Here is a 19,811-nt window from a genome sequence, read left to right on the forward strand (position 1 = left end):
TTAAAGGTCACGATCGAATGGCCTTTGTTTCTCTTAACTGAATACCACAATAACAATTAGTGTTTAATAAGTTTTAAGAAGTATAAAACATGTTCTTTTTGAAGGTATTAAACGTTTTTGTATACACAAGGTATAATATGATTTAATGCAGACTGTGTACTTCTGGCAGGTATGCGTGTTCAAGACATTTGATGACACAATACAGAGTTGCAGACACCAACCAAAAGACAAACTTCAATAGGGGGCTCTGCAGAACAAGGGTACTCATTGAGTGTACGTTTGGACATTGGAAGAGGAGATTTGGAATTCTCCATGGAGAGGTAAATACAAAATGTTGCATTAACATATTTCTTTCATGTATTCAAAAACTGGTGCCGTCGTTTTTTATGAAATTCTGCTCATGAACATCTGATACTCTGTGTGACCTGTAAACAAAGCAATGTGCTATTGTATATTTTTTATAAAGTTACATTTATTCAGAAATTAACGTTATAGACATGACCAAAGCTGTATAAATATGAAAAAGGTGAGGGGTACATGTATGCAAAACGCCAGTGCAGAAAACGCTATGACCATTGTGAAATGTTTCAGTTGAGAAAGACACCAGCCAAGGCATCAGAAATAATTGTAGCGTGTGCTGTTCTCCACAATATAGCCATCATGCTGCAAGAACCTGATGTGCCTGATGATGACAATGACGATAGAGCAGACGCACAAATACCATATGCAGGCAGGGAGACTGGCTTCTTGGTCAGGGATCACCTTGCTCAAGTTTACTTTTAATATACACGTGGGACACTTTTTTAAGTTTGCCATGTGATGTTGCTGGAAACGTATTTTACATTAGTCTACTTATCATGACTGAGAACGGATAATTTGAATGTTGTAATTGGTGTTAATAAATATCTTATTCATCAACGAGGAACTGAAACATTCCAATTTCGTCTTTGTCTTTATTCTCTATGGAGGTGATGAGCTTGTTCATCAGCAGACGTTTGGTTTTTGAGGTTTCTATCTCTTCCTTTATGAGCTGTTTATGTAGTTGCACCTTCACTGTCTGGTAAATGAAGAACTGTAGTTGAGCCTCCTGGAGCTCCTCGGAGATTGACCTGATATAATGTATATTTGTATTATTAAGGTGAATTTATACAGCTTCTTTGTCTTTTTGTGACGCAAAGAATTTCTTCATGGAATTCAAGTTGTCGATAATGTTTAGAATGTGTATAGCTTTTTAATATTTCGTGAAACCCTTCACAGCACATGCTATTTATTAACATTGTACATTCCTCCAACTGCATGAAAAAATGCAGGTTTTGAACATTAGTATATATATATGTATTGTTAAATCATACTAACTTCTTCTTATTTTGACTCATGTTACTAGTATATGTAGCTGGTTTGCATTCATTCTGAAATATGAGGACAGTCACAATTTTGCATTCATGCAAACGCAGAAAAACATTTGCCAGTTTAAAATTAAGTTTAAAATATATTTCATAGGTCATGTGTTCTTTGTCAATGTATCGGAATAGATGTACTAAAATGCACCAATTCAGAATAGAAATACATACTAAAAATCGACGTGAAAATACTAAACAATGTTTATGTGTTCAATTATCGTAAAATGATTAATCTTCAACATCTTTCTTATTTCAGCTAAATTAAACCTTTTGTTACATACAATGAAGTAATTACAATATAAGCCGCAAACCGTGAAATTCGCAGCTACATCCACTCCTTCCTCTTGTCTTGATGTCCCTGCCATCTACTGAATGACTTGCCTTATAAAAGATCATATATATATATATATATATATATATATATATATATATATATATATATATATATATATATATATATATATATATATATATACCATTAGCATTTACACTTGTATCATCATTTATTTTATTAAAATTATATCTATCTTCATGTATCTATCCATCTATATGTTTATTCACTCAAGGTTACACTTCTTGAAAATATTTTTTTGTTTTAACATTAACAACAGTTGCACATAAGAAAACAAACTTACAGAAATAAGGATGTTCATCATTTCATCATCTACGGGTGCATGCCCTCCGAATGAAATACACGTATGAAATTTATTGTACTCAAATGTCAATTATTTGATGACTAAGGCATGTCGATTAATTAGTCCAAACAATCTCTTTAGATCTTTGATTAGATCAAACAAAATGGTGTTGTTCGTGATCAAGTTATACCGCTTCGACTAATACCGTTTAACATTGGAACTTGTTGAGTAACAAGCCGCCATTTTTCTTCAATGGGATTTTGATAAAGAATACACAAACATGTAAAATATGTGTGAACAACTTATCATGTCAATCAGATATTTTTCGCGTCTTTATCTATATGGTCAGCAAATCTCATTTATTTCCATATCGTCAGCTAATTGGTCAGCACTTTAACACAACCCAGTTTTAATACCGTTTCACTTTTGGACGTTTTGTCAAAAGTTTGTCATCGCTAAAGGGAAGCTGGCGTGAGACCACAGTTATTTTTACTATATGTTTCATATAGACACTAACCTGGCTTTTGACTTTATACACACCCCAATTGAAAAACAAGGACATGGCATCTCTAGAACAATTCAAGACACAAAATATAATCACAAGAAAACACCATGTTGACCATTGACCCGACTGTCAAAATTGAGTTCAAATACATAACCCTTCCGCCAGGGCTACAATCGGCTACAAACAACTAATTTTCAGACTTCCACAAGCTATGATTTTTCCAATATTTACATTGAAAACTATCAATTTCTGCAATAAAGTGTCAAATTCAGTCAAGTTCTCTGCAAAAAGAACATTTTTTGCTTCTTTTTCATTCAATTTTAATAAAATATTGATACTTGAACAAAAGCACTCTTTTTTTCTGTATTCTCATCCGGATCTTGGTCAACGGGGGGCAGATAACTGTGGTCTTGAGCCAGCAGCCAATATATACAGCCAATAAGTGTTTATACTTAAACAGAAACAACGAAATAGAGAAAGCAACCAAAAACATTTTATAACATAGCAGCAAATAAGAAAAAAAAAGATTACAAAATAAGGAATTAGGTACTCCAGTTTCATTGAAAATTAGCGTAATCGTATTAAACAGAGGTTTCAACGAGTACCGCCTAATAACTTCTATCTGGGGTCAACTTGACCAAAACTCACCCCCAACATCTGGGTCACAACATCTCCTTCTTGCCGGGGTCAATATCTTTTTAAAGCTTATGTTATATCTTCAATGAACGTGTTATCAAACAATTCTCAGGTTTTAATGCTAGTCAATATAAACAGCCGTTTCACAGTCTTAAATTTTGATGATTTTTGGTTAAAAAATGTCTAAATGTTAAAAAGGTTCCCTTTAAAATATCGCGCATTTTTGTTTATAACTTCTAACCAGGGTTAACTTTTAGCTATACATACAATGTATTTTTTTTATCTTGTTATAATTTTGTTCACGAGTTACATTCACGATACTGTTTTATTGTGACACTGATGTTGTTTATCAGAATACACATACTATTGATTTTCTACTTATTGGCTGCTAGATTCCTTTAACATTTCTTGTTTCGTGGTAAAAGTACTTTCTGGCTGCTAAGTTCCTTAATTACTGGCTGCTAACTTCATAGGTGAAAACATGTTCGACGATAAAAAATGGATTGGATCATAATACTATCACGGATGTTTAAACCATGCTAGAATATCTCAACTGCATCTGAAAAGATCAGCTACTTTAAATAGGTAAGACTAATTTTGTTATAGTATTTGTAATTAAATTAACGATGTCTTCGATGAACATTGATGGCAGTCTTGGGATTCCACGACTTTTAATTTTAGATTGTGTACAGTAGCGTTTCTATTTTTAGACTCATGTATTTTATTCACTTATGCAGACGATTTATTCGGTACTCTGTTTCTGCATTTTAACAGGTAAATATTGAGCAAACGTATTGCTTTTTAAACTACAGAGCAATAAAATTTAGCACATAAACTCATTAATAATAACATCAGAAATTGTGTTTATACCAAGATCAATGACTGTCTCCAGTCCACCAGGATTTCCACTTAAAGCAGCCTGATCCTTACATAACTCGACAACTTTGTTGTGCAGTTCTCCACATTTTTTTTTTCTGGGGGTCCACCTCCTGTTGCTCCAATCGACCTTTTCCTAACAACCTCATCTTTTTTTACCTCTCTTTGCAAATTATCCATTTGTTTCTTATCTGTGATGCTATCCTTATTGTAACACCAACATTACTTACTTCTTTGGCAATTTGTTGCCAAACTTCAAGCCTTTTTTCTGGCTTCTTCACTACCTTTAATGATTCTTTATTCTTTTCATACTGTTCCACAAGAACACTCACTTCAGTAGCAGTGAAATTTTTATCTTCTTCTTTTCAGATGTGTTGCTAACGTCGGCCATCTTGGAGGAAGTGAGTCAAGTGCATTATGGGTCTTTATTACCGTGGATAGAGCTCTTAAATGCGGGGTTTATGGTCTTTATTTCACAAATATTCTCCAAATATTAAGAAAGTTATCTTTAAAAACCTTACCTGAATCGAGACTTGTTGACATTTGTTGCCGTGCATTTTACCAAATAAGTCACGTGGGTTCTCCACCGTGGATCAGTTATTATTCCATTCGGAACCCCTCGGCCATTTTTATCGAAAGCAACCTCGGATGTATTTGAACGGTTTACATACTCAAAAGAGGTACGTTTAAGTCCGCTGCAAGTGGACCGCGTAGTAATTTTAATGAACAGTTAAACTTTATGACTTAACTCTTGGGAATCTTTATTATATTTGGAATATCATACCTCACTTGCAATTAATTCAACTTACTCGCTACGCGCATACAGCAAGAAGTCTCAGGAGTCATATTGGATTTTCTGAAAATCGCGTACATTCTGTTTGCGACCCGGGACAAACACACGTACGCTTCAGTTAGAGGTAGCTTTAAACACTCAGCGCTGCAGAAGTTTTAAGAAATCTACAAGTGAATTCAAAATGAACTTTTTTATGCAGTTATGGTTTATATGGATAGTCAACATCTACCGTAAGTACACGAATAAGATCATTATAAGTATGTTAAACATTATGTTATTGTATTATGTATAAACATTAGTTGATAATTATATTTATTTACGTTTCCTTGCTGCACAATCACTTGTTATTGAGTGCTTGTCTCAATAACATAGTGTGTTTTTTTCAGAAAACAGTGATTTTGCTAAATCACTTTAAGTTATAAATGTTATAAAAAGGCTCGATGCAGAATTAATAAAAGTACGTCGGTATCCAGTGGTGTAGCTACATATAGGTTTTGTAGGACTGGGCCTACAATTTTTTTGAAAAAGGAAAAACAAATATATCCAAAAATGCATTAAAACAAAAAGCTACCTTAACACTTTGACCTACTCATAAGTTTGTTTTATTTTAACCAAACGTTTGTGTTTATTTAAACTACATGTATTGTAAGGTGTATTGCTTGATTTTATTTAAATAAAATAAAAAGTCCAAAAACTCATACCGTATAGTAGTGAGTCACTTATAGCGAAAGCAGGCCGTTAGTGGTCAATTCTAGCGTAGTAAGACCGTATAGTAGTGAGTCACTTATAGCGAAGGCAGGCCGTTAATGGTCACTTCTAGCGTAAGCATAACGTAAAGTAGTAAGTCACTGATAGCGAAGGCAGACCGTTAATGGTCACTTCTAGCGTACACAGACTGTGGTAAGTCACTTATAGCGTAAGGTCATAAAACATCACTGTTCACGTAAACAGAATGTTAAAAGTCTCTGATAGCGTAAATAGACGATAAAAAGTCACTGTTAGCGTACGCAGACCGTATTGTGTCACCTTTCGTGTATACTGATCGTAAAAAGTCACCATTAGATGTAACGCACGGCAATAATAGTGTTAGCGTAAGATAACCGTCAAAAGGTATTTTTATTAGTTATTATTATTATTATTATTATGATTATTATTATTATTTATTATTATTATTATTATCATTATTATTATTATTATTATTATTATTATTATTATTATTATTATTATTATTAACGTGATATTGTTCTGTTTCGGGTTGAATGTTCATTAAGTTTAACATTTTTATAAATGGTTATTGTAAGACCATCATTATGGCTGGCCAAATGCTGCGTATATTATATTAACTGATGGGTTTCTTAGAAATAAATATGGTTTCATGATATTTTTAGTAAACAACTAAACAGTTTACAAACACATGCACATGTAAAAGATTATATTTATCAATATTAACGATCTGCCTCGTTTAACATTAAATATCAAAATCAATATGAGATGAAAGAGTCAAGGTGAAATGCGAAGCTATGCTTTGTATGAAAATAGATATTCTAAAGTTATTTGGTAAACAAGGTTAATATATGTCGGAAGGAATATTTTATTTCGGAACGTTATGAGGCATTATACAATACCCACTAGCGGGCCCAGCGGGGAGGGGGGCACACCGCGCCCCCACCCCCTAAAATCGTCCTGTTCTTGTATTATGCTTAATGAAATTCAAACATTATTTTATTTCGTATGCTTTCAGAATTGCAATATTGCAATTTTACCGTATACCAGCTGTGTGATAGATTAATATGCTGTTATCAATTCGGTGAACTTGGTGACGTAGTTCGAGCTCTTAATGAAAATTTAAACAATTATACTCGGTGTTAAGGCTTCATGAATAAAACTTAAACATGCAAATATATAATATGATGTTGAATTTACTAGCTTATAATTCGTCTTTCTTTTATTTGATTTTTTTCAAAAATGCGTCTGATACACATGTCAGTATTTTCTATTTACTACAAAATCAGCCCACAATTCTGCACTAAGGCTGTTTAAAATTAAAAGTTTTCTAAATAAAAGTTAAAATAAAAAATATCTGTGGTAAAATTGTTTACGACCATATTTTACTCAAAACAGGCAATAATGGTTACAATGGGGGGTATCTTAAACATTTTTGCGGAAAAGAGATGTTATTGCTAAATTTGGGGTTAATACTAGTAGAAGAATGTGATGTGACGCCCGAAAACCTGGTAATGGAACTTCGGGGACAACTAGGGTTAAAATCTGGTAGCAGCAAATAAGGGTCAGCTTGGTGTCCGGTTGACCTAAACGGACTCAAAAGGTCAAGGACCACATATTTTGCTATAATAAGCCATAATGAGGTCTTTGTGGTAGATGGTAAATACTACTAGAGGGACGTGATGTGACGCCCGCGGACCGGAGCCTGGTACGTAGGGGGCATCTAGCCTTAGGGCTTCAACCGGGTACCAGCCATTAAGAGATATCGGCTCAGGTTGACAAAGATGACAACAAGGGTCATGGACCGCAGATTTGTTTGTCATAAGCCAGTGTGTGGACTTTGGGTGAGGGTTAATACTACTAGAGTGAGATAATGTGAAGCCCGAAGACCGGGTACTGGTACGTAGGGGACATTTAGGGTTAACATCTGGTACCAGTGAATAGTTAGGGCCATCTTGGTTTCAGGTTGACCATAAATGACACCCTGTTCAGGTTAATTTGCTTAAGTTGTGTTTAACATTTACCAGTCAGAAAATATAGGGTCTGTGTATACGTAAAAATACGTCTAGAAATGCCTGTAAAACTAATCTGAAGATTAGTTCAACAAACTATACTAACCATGACATACATAATGTATGTGTAAAATACCATTTGTTGAGTTTTGACATCAATATCCAACGTGCCTTGAATATACGAACTATTAGTTTAGACGTCTTTTTCGTTATTCAATATAAAGGACCAATTTTGAAATATTGACCTAGACATTGCTAAGATACACATAGTTACTTATTATTTGTATAACAATATTTGTATGGAAATATAACACCGATTTGATCCGGAAATGTGATCGATTATGATTATCCGATTACCAATTACCTGCTTTTTCAGTTTTAAATATATCAACTTACGCGCAAATGACAAAGCTCGTACAGGGCTCGTACTAAATCGCATCTATACTGTACTTATACTGGTTTATCGTATAATCTCGATCGTGCCTTAAGTCGTACAAATATGTCCATTAGTCGGTACAATTTGCTTAGCCACTATTCTAAATATGTACATGCATCTTTGAAACTCAACTCATTTTTTTAAGGAAATTTGTTGATTATTTCTATTAAACAGGTAGTTTTGAACATGGAGCCTGAGGCAAATACTTCTAAAATTAGTATGGTCGGAATGTTAAAAAGAATATATAAAAGTCAGATGCACTATTTCGATGAAACTCGTAATGTGTCGTATGATAGTTCACACTAATATAAAAAATACCTTAGATCCCCAGTACACGCCATTTAAACGAAACCTTTCTCTTAACAATTTGCAACCATTCTACACGATTTATTGTGTCTTCACACTTGGCATTTGACAGGGGTCTTACATGTTTATGTGCAGCCTTAAGGTTGATATATGATGTGTGCAGCTTTCATGACGATATATGGTACGACTTTAAGCACGGTATATGATTTTATTCTAAGGACGATATACATTATGTGCAACTTTGAGGACGATATACGGTCCGACTTGAAGCACGGTTTAAGGTTTAACTCTAAGGACAGTGAACGGAATGATCACCTTCAGGGACGGTATACGGCGTAATACTAACGGCTGTATTCTATAAAAATAAACAGAATGTAGGGTGAAAAATAACATATGATGAAGGTTAGCATATACTGACGATACGGCCCAATTTAATAGACAAAACAAGAGAATGTGAAGGCCAGAAAACGAATTTGATTTAGATTCCATACGACCCAAATTTAATAATGCGGTGTAAGGCAATTTACATCAATAGCAGAAACTTCAATAAGCGGATACCACAGAGACTCAATCTGATAAATGTACGATATTGTACTTCAACTCAACCAAACGAAACAAAATCGGTATTTCTTTCAAAACTTGAACAATGGTGTGCAGAATAATTATACCCGGTCAATGCACATGTATTTGGCACATGTTATTCCTCTTTCATTCCTGTATTTGCAGCAATATATACGGATCTATATTGTACCCGGTTACGTTTATAACTTTTAACTTTAAACTATTCTGTTGTTTTTCAGATCATGCAGTATTTGGTGCGGATCTTGAATACATTCGATCAACTCTGACTCAGCACTTTTCCGATACACGGCACCATGTTACTAATCCGGCTTACAAAAGCCGAGCTCGCCAATTCATCTACGATGAATTCCAGAAACATGGACTGAATACGAATAACCACAATTTCACCTTTCTTGGGGTACAACGTCATAGTAACACTTCTATTTTTTTACAAATACTGCTATTTCAAACACGTGAAACGTGTATGTTTATTGATATGGTCTAACATCAACAGCTTGCCAATGAACTTGTAGTAAAACAAGGTTATGAAGTATTGACATTTTCATTTTTAGACTTAATGATGGCATAATTATAAACCTAGCTATGTTTGATAGTTGTCGTTCAATGACTTGGTCGTACCTCTTATCACACTTGTGGTCCTTCGTTAATAGGTGATGTAGGTATCCGGTCGTTTAGCGCTTGAAATTAAGTTATCATGTTATATTGTATGTTCTCCTTTTATACTGTTTTCGAGCTAATGAGTGCTCTGATAAGGCTAATATTTTTTTATAACTCAGTAATTAATGATATTGGATGGAAAAAGTGTAAGGTTATGGCCATGCTACCTAGGATAAAGCTGCACTCTCACAGATTGAACGTTTTGACAACTTTTTTATTTTTGTATTTTTGAACAAGTTTTGCAAAAATGTCTTGTGGCTGTAAACAGGGTTTATTTTTGAAGGTTCGACTACTGGGCTTGTCCCTGTAGTTTTTATTGTATGATTGTCCTCCGCTTAAAACACTAAGTGAATTTCAAATAAAAATACGCTACATATGACCTGTCAATCAACTGTACACAACAATGAAGGGCACAATTACAAATATAACTTTTTGAAGAAATCAAACTGTTCTGTTGCTACAAATTGCATGTCTCTTCTATAGAAAATGGCTTTGCGATCGACCTTTGTTTATTAGGATTGACCAGTACGTTTAACTTAATTCATTTTGCAAACAGTAGGAATCATAATAAATCACATTGTTGTCTTAATATTTTCTAGAATTAATTTAGCTGACAAACAGTTTTTAACTGTTTTTTTTTCAACATTTATTTGATAATAGTAGACAAAACTAAAACCTAAAAACCGTACAATAAACGTAGAATCAAGAACTTCTTCGCTTTAAATACAGTTTGAAATAATTACAAACGGAACAACGATCGGACTTATAGATTTAAACATACATGTATTTCACTCATAACGCAATTTCTGAATGTAAACATGGCGGCACAAATAGCGCTTTCGATGAGTCTAGTTAACTGATTACATACCCAAAGTTTTTCACTATAGATTATACATATGCATAGACGTCCAATGTCATAAAATGAAAACAATGCTGGATTTGTTCACTGATAGTTAATCCTAATAGTTCGCCTTATTTGTAGCGATACGAGGAGTTCCGGTACTGACGGTCATGGCATCTTCATAAACATTTGAATGACGTTTATCTATTTGACATAATTTCAGGTTCCCTATACGAATGTCATAGGGGTGTTTAGAGGCGAAAAGTTTGGAACGTATGAGGATAAAATTGTCGGTGTTGGAGCGCACTATGATACCGTAAATATCACAAAAGGTGAGGATGTAGAATACACTGGCTGAGGATATGACTCTCCTCTTTCAAGTAATCTTTTAAACTCGAATCTTTTTTCTTATGTTTTTTAATTACTTTGAGGGTCTGTTTTTCGGAACAAATTCCCAAGTATTCTAAAACCGAACCCTTAAGATGCTCATTTTTCTGCTGTCCTAAAACATTTCTAAATTCATGGTTAGAAATGGATTGTTCCGTGAGAAATTACATTTTGACCTGTTTTAGAAATTATTCTGAAAATGTTGTTTGATGTAAATAGTGCTCATATATTATGTCTGAATTATTTTCTGTGGACATTTGAAAATGCCATGATAGATGTTCAAATGCTCACAAGGCTGCTTGTAAATACATTTTGCTGTTGTTTACCGATGGTTGTTTCTCATACGCTGATTAAGTTTTGCGGTGTAGCAAATGAAACTGAAAGCGCTATGAAATCCGTTTATATCCTGTAAATAGTTACATTAGCAATGCAGAAATCACTACACTACCTGCACAGATATGTCACTTTATTGAACTTGGATTGAGTTTCGCGATAGGAGGTCCGTATGTACTGCAATGCTTGTAAGCCTCTCACAAATTGCTTTGGGCAGCCACGGAATAATGTTAGTCCTACCCTGTCCCCGATGGTCTTCAAGACCTTGGAGGAACAAGGAAAATAAGCACCGAATGGTTAAAAAAAATAAAAACATTCCTCTTCGTATTCCGAGGTAGCCGATAAAGTACATCTCCAGAGTTGATAACAGGTAGCAAAGCCCAAAATATTATGTAAACGTTATTAACTACAATTTTTTACAAACTTTTGTACTGTACATTTGATATATAGTCTGTGCTCGAGTTGAAAGAAAATACATCTTGAAAAGCTTAACCCCAAAAGGAAAGTCCAATTTTATTTTATTATGAAAATACCTCGAAACCGTTTGGGAATAGGCCGTATCTTTTTATATTTTTTAATAAAGTTGACTCCCTTTAAAAAATATAAAAAGATACGGCCTCCACCAAGCATCACAAAAAATGAAACACAACAATTAAGGAGAATCGTAATTTTTGTTTCTCTTTTTTCAAGGGGTTGACGATAATGGGTCCGGTGTAACGGCAATGTTAGAGTCTCTTAGACAAATCGCTGCGGGAAACCAAGGTGGCAAACGCCGCAATAACACCATCATCTACATGGCATTTGACCACGAGGAATTTGACGATCAGGATAATGGTAAGTGTCGAATTATACGTATGAAATTACTAAACAATGTATTGATAAAACTCGATTACTTCAAGGTGATTTGTAAATATTTAACAGATCGAGAACCCAGTTTAGTGTTATTTCTGCGATTATATTAAGAAAGCATCATTTGACTTTAATTACAACATTGAATCCTTATTTGTCCAATTCAAAACCTTTTGCGGTGACCGAATAACTGCGATTGGTTTGTAATTTTTTGCCCCTCACGTTTCGTGGGTAAAGCAAAACTGTTTCACTCTATGTATCTTTTACACTATTATGTAAGCCATTTGTAATAACGTTTTTGTCTGGAATTTTCACAGGGCACATCGGCAGCAAGTTTGCAATTGAACAATGGTTAATGCCCTGGCTAACGCAGAACTATGGGCAACATGTGGAGTCACTAAAGCCAAGTGGAATTATCGTTCTTGATACAGTCATGAACTACAACTCTTCCGCAAAATCACAGATCATCCCTCCAGAGGCTGTGCACTTTGTGAGACTGAACTTGTCATTATAATTTACCTAATTCGAATATTGGTTTTGTCGAAAAACATGTTACTGTAAAGAAAAAGCCAAATTTACGAAGTGTGTTATTGAAGAAAGATGCATAAGCTACAACGCGCTGAAATGTTTGAAAACTGTTTGTCTGAGAACACTTCGAACAAAAAACATTAACCTGAAAATAATTCCTTTTTAATGAAATTCACTGAAATTTCTCACAATATACTAAATGACTAACTTCTGTGGGGGTTTCAGTTTCAGGAGTATTTTCCTAAAACAGTGTCGAGTATGAAGTCAGACGAGTTCCAGGGAGATTTCCTTGCAGCTATCTTCAGGCAGAATTTGGATGGAAATCTTGCGTCTACCTTTAACAGCGAGTGGCTTGGTAAGTTCCGCAGTTTTGCCGTTGAGTCAAATTTGATGTCATCCATTTAGCATAGTTGAATACCCACGTTTTATCCATTCCGTTACCCACCATTCATCATAGTGGTACGGAATGGAATGGATCAGTCGTGGGTTTCCGAAGATGTTGATATGGGTGTTTATCATGGTCCAAGCTGAACAAACACCCTGTGTTGTATCCGTGGGCCTCGAAATGTTTTGAAAAACAAATAGTTGCCAATGCCACATTAAGGCGGATGGGGGGAGGGGTAGGTGGGTTATAAGTAGTCGATGTGCATGAGTTAAGTGTCGATTACGCAGGAAATCCGTCAATATTTGGTACGCATAGTACAACGTGTCGAATTCGTGCTAGTTACCCTTTCCATACGGAACAAGTATAGGTTAACGAGAATTGCCACAAGGGGCAGTCTTCATATTGGTTACATCGACACGGGGCATTTTACCCGTTTAAATATAATTTGGGGACAATTGATCGGACATATAAGAGGGGAAAAAAGTGATATTTCCCACCTACCTTAGGGACTTTTCTTACAATATTGCGGCCAACATTCAACATGTTCAAACGATCGGCATTTAAAATGAAGACATTTATTCCTTTTTATCTTCAAAAAATGCATTTCTTCATGCTCTTTTATTCAAACATTTTACTTCGTGCTCTTTGCACTTGACCACAAATAAAGAAAGGCACTTGATAAATGCCCCTTGCGTTTTATATAGTATATGCACTGTGTTGTTTGTGGATTTTTGTGCTGTTCAATGTTTCTTGTTTGTGATGTTTTGTGTTTGTTCTATGTCTTTGGCGTTTACCCAGTGCCATTAAACGGGGTTTATGTCTAAACGTTTGGATACTGAGCTTGTTTCTGTAGTTTTTCTTATATATATTGTACATTAATTTCATAATGGTATACCAGTTATTATTTTACCTGAACTTCTAAACATGTATTCGGATGATAGTATGGTCATTCTAAAGTTAATTTCGGATACTGGAGTTGCTTTTATGTTTCAATACAGCTTACGCTTATCGTAAGCTCAAATAAAGATATTTGTTGATTTCAGTGTTCACGAGTGTCGTAGAAAATATAGCATTTTTTGTGTTTAAATATATTTTTCTTAATACCCCCTTTTTAAAAGAGTGTGTCAATGACTATGTATATTCAATCACCACTCACTGTCAGATGTTAGTCTTTTTCGCTTGAAAACGGGTTGTTTTCAAGATAAAGAGTAAATTCACTATTTGTTGTTGACTTTTAGGCAGTTTGGGTAAAAAATAGATCAGTTGAATTTTACAGGAAGTTCATACAACAAAGTCATACAGTTCAAAAGATAGATGACTTAGAATTTAATTTGTATTTATGTAGTTGTTTTCGTCTGTAATTTGTTATCAATCCTTAAAAATACATACCTAGCTGTTTATATATAGTATGTACGCACTGTGCTGTTTGTGGAGTTTTGTGCTGTTCTTCAATGTTTCTTGTTTATATTTTTTTTATGTTCTATGTCTTTGGTGTTTGCCCAGTGTCATTAAACCGGGTTTATGATTAAACTGTTGGCTACTTAGCTTGTTTCTGTAGTTTTCCGCATAAATATTAAAGGTAGCAATACCACTGTGACGTCGTTTTTTCCGATTCCCTATTCTTCACAATGATAATATGACCCCTCAGTCCATTGGGTATTACTCCCACAAACATTAATACTTACTGCCAAATATGGTAACAAAAAGTCATAACTATTTTTTCGATCCAGTGTAGTACGGATTCTATTCTGAGAAAAAAAGAACGAGTCTTATTGTATAATCTGTTGGTTTTCGGCCGGTTTGGGGGCGTTTTGAATGACATGTTATACTGTTTTAAGAAATTATGCAATTATTATAATTGTCTTGATTGTCAGTGACTTTGCAAAGATGCATTGACGTCTCCTGCAAAACTGGGTATAACTTTTGTCAAATGTTATGCAGTTTATTTGCATGTATTTTTCTAAAACTAAATCAAGGGATGAAACGTGTTGATTTACATGTCCACATCGAAAGATCACATCAATCAATCATCGTATTTCTAATAATAATTTATCTACACAGTGTAGCCATCCATTTGATTCAGTAATCTATCGTATTTTTTCGCAATGGCTATCTCAGTGTGTATATACCGTGATAAATTGCGTCATAAATGCTACGTCGGACGGCAATATTTTGCTTTCAAAATGAATGTAGACTTTAAACAAAGATAACTTTATTACTTTGTCACCATTTTAAATTAAACAAACGCAGTCTACGACGCTAACAGAGCTCCGGCTTCCGGCCTTTTACAAGAGTTTAAGAGTTCACTTTGAAAACAATTCGTCAAACCTTCTCACAAAACCGCCGACTGATGGAGCACTGTCAAAACATCAATTTGGAAACAGGTTTGTCATGTGTTTGAGGAAACTAATCATCTAATCAAACTCCGGTCAAAATCGAAGGCGGGGCTCTTAAAGCGGAATAGACTGCCCTTGCCTCCATCCCGAAATTGTTATGGATCAGGTACCAGTGAATGATGTCGAAACTCACAAGCATATTGTTCTAACCCTGTCAAATGATGCTAAATGGGCGCCACACATCTCGTCTATAGTAAACAAAGCTTGGCAGCGAATCTGTATTTTAAGATCTCTGAAATAGCATTTATCTCGACAATGCCTCGAACGCATGTATATATCCTTCAACAGGCCGCTTCTTGAATACAGTGACGTTGTCTGTGACAATTGTTCTAATAACCTAAAGAACGACATCGAATCCGTTCAAAACGAGGCTGCCAGAATAATCACAGGAGCCACAAAATCAATCGGCTACTTAAGGAATATAACTGGATTTCTATGGCTGAAAGAAGACGCCATCATATGCTCATACTTTTTTACAAAATGAAAACAACCTCAGCTCATCATATTTATCCAGCCGCATTCCTGCTCACAACAACCAAGTCTACTTGCTCCGCTCTGCCAATGACGTTCAAACAATACACACTCGAACACAATCCTACGGTTCCTCCTTCCTGCCCTTTACAATCAGGGAATGGAACGCACTTCCCTTTAGTGTGCGTTCAGCGCCAACATTTCCAGCATTCAAAACAAAACTACAAAGCAGAACAATACCATGGTCAGCACATCTTTATAAGTTCGGCTCTAGAAGAACGCAGATATATTATACACGCCTTCGTCTTGGATGCAGTACTCTGCAGTTTGATCTCCATCGTCGTGATCTATTCGAAACTCATCAAAGCATCTGCGGTGCAACTGAAACTCCAACTCACTACCTTATTCAGTGTCCGAGATATCAAGATATCCGTCCTCTATACTTTTTTGATTTGCCCTGTGCAACAACTGCTAACAACCTCCTGTATGGCAACGAACTTCTTTCACAGGAGGAAAACATACTTCTCTTTACACGAGTCCAGAACTTTATTGCTGCAACCAAACGGTTTGACGTGTGGTGTTGAGAGCGCGGTGCGGGCTCACCCCTGATTACGGACGGCCGTTCAATATATGTGACATCATTTCTTACTTTTTAACGTTTATTGTTTTTCTTTCTTTAAAGTTAAGCATACTGAATCAACTGATTTAGTATGCACAATCACATAAAGTTATTATTTTTATTACTCACCACGTTTCTGCTACTTAGCTTGCCTTTGTAGTTTTGCGACACATTCTAGTCCACATCCTTATCAGCTATATTACCGAACCTCATTAAAATCTAGAACATGTAAACTTCAACACGGAAAGAAACTAATATAAGCATTTAAAATGCTTGTCTTCGAATCTGCTCAGAATCATTTTATATTATACATTCGTACATTATGTATTGATTTCTTGTGTATATTGAATAAATATGTTTAAACTAGACTGCCCTTTTTTATTTAAAATGGTGATGATGTTAATTTTGTTTTAAGTCTTCATTTTTAACAAAATGTTGCCTTCCGACGTAGCATATATATGACGTAATTTATCACGTGGTATACACACACTGTATCTTTAAACACATGGTTGCTGGCAGTGGGGTGAAAACAAGAACAATTTGGTGACTAAGGCAGCCATACTAAATCGGGATATACCTAACATGTCACATCTTATTTTGAGTAAACATTGATGTAGGTTTATGAATATCATATTTTTATAACATTGCTATTAATAACGGTTTGCCCATTTTACATGTGCATTTGTATCATATTGTAATATTTGTGTTACATTGTAATAATAAGGATTGTGTTACAAACGAATTGGAAAGGAAACATTAACTTTAAATAAAGTCCACAAAATTAATTTACTTTCAATAATATAACTTCACAAAAACACGCATTTGCTTATAAGAATGAAGTTTTAAATCAGAATGTCCCCACTTCTGATTGTTTACATCTGAACTTTATTATAATCAGATCTGGCAAAGAGGAGTTCAGGCATGCTATAAGCCATGTTTTATGACATTATAGATATTGTTATTGTATGCATAATGTTACCCCTAGAATTATTTTGATAAAACTTTTTTCACACTGCATGTATACAGTTGTTTATGCTAGCTGTCTATTCTAATGAAGGCATGTAGTTGATTATGTGTAATTGTGCATTTAAACCAACTTATTACTCTGTATCGCGGGCCATAGTGTTCCAAAATAGAGCCTTACGCTCAGCCTGGTGTAAATACACAATTTACTTGCCAGTTTGACAGTGTCTCTATCATGCAGCAGTGGGAATATTAAGTGTCTGACGGCTTCTTTCTAAACTCCTTCAGTTTAGACGACATAATCTTGATTGAATAACCAAAGTAACTAACAGTTTCAGTAAGGACTTTTTGAACAAACTTTAGTGAATAGGTTTTCATATCTGGCTTCAAAAAGTGTTGATTCATACCCCTTTTTCCACTGTAATATAACAGACGAGCGTTGGCGATCGTTCCGCGGTGCTCCTATTTTTAGTTTTAATCTAGTAACGGGTAACTTCTTTAGCAAATACGTGTATTAATGATTTGATACACAAAGCAAAAGGTACATATTTGAGGTATACCCTGTCATTTTACAATATACGTGACAAGGATGGTGTAATAAAACTTTTTCTGATTTATTTATTCTTAAATCCATAGGTGAACCCCAACCTGAATTCGAAATAGAGAAGTTTGGATTTCCCTACCAGGATGTGAATGACGACACCTGGAACGTGTTTGGCAACTTCTTCCGCAGTGATCACGTCAGCTTCTGGAATGCAAACATACCAGCTATCTTCATCACAGACTCTGGTAAGTCTCTTTCTTTCTTCAATGTTCATCTCTTTGAATACCTGTGTGCTAATCCAAATATGATAGTTGTGTGAAGAAAGGAAATATGTTTTTGTATGGGTTTTCTTAAATAGAAATATAGATAGTATCATAAGTTTATCCGTGAGTCAATAGACAAGGTCATAACAAGTGTTTGGGTACTTACCTCGTCTCATTGCATCACTAGCGCGTTTGAACACGCGTGACCCAGCAAACATTTATTTTTCGTTTTTATTGTAAACATGCCTATGTGTAACAAATTAGACTTGTAGTTGTAGAACAATCAATATCACGAAAAAGTCCGACAATGTAAGAATTTCCGATAGGTGTGCCAAACAACAAGGTCAAGTTTTAGCGCAGAACATTGTTATATATCCGAACCGTGTATAGAAATTATTTGTTGACATTAGACTGCACTTTTTACCCCGATTTCTGTATTTTCTCAAGCTAATTTTCGCGGTCAGATGCAGCAGTGCTACCACAATGCCTGTGACAACTTGACCAACATACTCACCGACAACAATGTCCGATTCCTCGGCAAAACTGCGGATACCATTGCCGCGACCCTGGACAAACTGTCCGAGGCGTACAACACAAGTAAGACACACTCAAAAATGAATTGGTCTGTTTAGTGTGTACTGTACATTCAAACACATTTTAGGTTAAGTGTTAACATTCCATTTTTTAGCAATTTTAAAAAAGGTTAGATGTGGCGTCTCTAGATAAAATGTTTCAAATCTTACAATCTTTACATGACAATTGCTTCTTTGCTTATTTTACGGGCAGGTTTCGTTTTCACTGCAATACAAGCTATATAACACTATTATATTATATTTGATTTTTTTTTCGAATAAATGTTGTTGTTTTTATTATTTCAGACACGAGTTCGGCATCATGTATTGGTGACTTCATTTCCACTTTGTGGATTCCGATTGGACTTCTGCTGGTGATGATTTGAATGAAAAGATAATGTGTTTTGTTTTGCATGTGACACATGAATCGAGTATACGGACAGTATGACAATCTGAACTTGCATTTTATGAATTAGGATTACTTCTGTGTTGTTGCAGTTTGATTATTTCAGTCCGGACCACACATTCACAAAAAGTAGTCAGTCGATAATTTTTCGTTGCAACTAGAAAACCTTTCATTTACTCGTGTTGTGTGCTATTCTAAAAATAATTACTAATAAATTGATACTTAACAATAGCTTTTATCTGTATGTATTTCATTTTATATATATGTTGCTTGCTTTTATTTAATTCATATATATATAAACAATATTTTTTTTTTATTTTGTTCTTGGTACAGATCATTTATTACGATATTACGAAATACTAATGTTTATTCCGGAGCATAACTGTTTCCGGGGTTTGCATAAAAACACAGTTAGTTTTCAACTTTGTGCAAATACAACACTGAGTGGTCAATGTTTTATTCTAATACTTTATAAATTAAACCTCTGTTGTCTGTGTTAAAATGCATATAATACATGAATTCAACAATAACACAAATTGCAATTGAATATAGAAACGCAATTTTAATTTAGTAGATTCATGTACTATGCCTTCAGTGAAATATAAATATGATTAAATATACACTCATTAAACAAATTAACAATAAAAAATATTGACGTAAAGATAAGCGGCATTCCAACTTATAACTTTGTAA

At 34.7% G+C, this 19,811-nt stretch overlaps 2 protein-coding genes across 2 annotated transcripts; one reads left to right on the top strand and one right to left on the bottom strand.

The window, feature by feature from the left end:
- Window positions 1-405: 405 nt before the first annotated feature.
- Window positions 406-2,679, bottom strand: LOC128228766 (uncharacterized). Its single transcript, XM_052940268.1, has 4 exons — window positions 2,553-2,679; window positions 1,712-1,781; window positions 1,357-1,409; window positions 406-1,109 (listed from the first exon to the last, which is right to left on the bottom strand). The coding sequence occupies exons 2-4, from the start codon at window positions 1,763-1,765 to the stop codon at window positions 908-910; spliced, it is 309 nt and encodes a 102-aa protein (XP_052796228.1). The 5' UTR covers window positions 1,766-1,781; window positions 2,553-2,679; the 3' UTR covers window positions 406-907.
- Window positions 2,680-4,693: 2,014 nt separating this feature from the next.
- Window positions 4,694-19,434, top strand: LOC128228776 (uncharacterized). The gene is made up of 9 exons (XM_052940280.1): window positions 4,694-5,075; window positions 9,123-9,301; window positions 10,626-10,734; window positions 11,813-11,956; window positions 12,289-12,461; window positions 12,725-12,854; window positions 17,970-18,122; window positions 18,588-18,737; window positions 19,019-19,434. Exons 1-9 carry the CDS (start codon window positions 5,027-5,029, stop codon window positions 19,096-19,098), a joined length of 1,167 nt encoding a protein of 388 aa, XP_052796240.1. The 5' UTR covers window positions 4,694-5,026; the 3' UTR covers window positions 19,099-19,434.
- The last annotated feature ends 377 nt before the right edge of the window (window positions 19,435-19,811 follow it).

The sequence above is a fragment of the Mya arenaria genome, chromosome 1, assembly GCF_026914265.1.
Source record: "Mya arenaria isolate MELC-2E11 chromosome 1, ASM2691426v1".
NCBI lineage: Eukaryota > Metazoa > Mollusca > Bivalvia > Myida > Myidae > Mya > Mya arenaria.

Excerpts from the sequence above, each read along its gene's own strand:
- LOC128228766 (XM_052940268.1), bottom strand. The coding sequence starts at position 1,765 with ATGGCAGGGACATCAAGACAAGAGGAAGGAGTGGATGTAGCTGCGAAT. Across the intron at positions 1,410-1,711 it reads ATGTAGCTGCGAATTTCACG|AATGAATGCAAACCAGCTAC; the intron begins GTTTGCGGCTTA and ends CTCATATTTCAG. Across the intron at positions 1,110-1,356 it reads ATGAGTCAAAATAAGAAGAA|GTCAATCTCCGAGGAGCTCC; the intron begins GTTAGTATGATT and ends ACATTATATCAG.
- LOC128228776 (XM_052940280.1), top strand. The coding sequence starts at position 5,027 with ATGAACTTTTTTATGCAGTTATGGTTTATATGGATAGTCAACATCTAC. Across the intron at positions 5,076-9,122 it reads ATGGATAGTCAACATCTACC|ATCATGCAGTATTTGGTGCG; the intron begins GTAAGTACACGA and ends GTTGTTTTTCAG. Across the intron at positions 18,123-18,587 it reads TATCTTCATCACAGACTCTG|CTAATTTTCGCGGTCAGATG; the intron begins GTAAGTCTCTTT and ends TATTTTCTCAAG.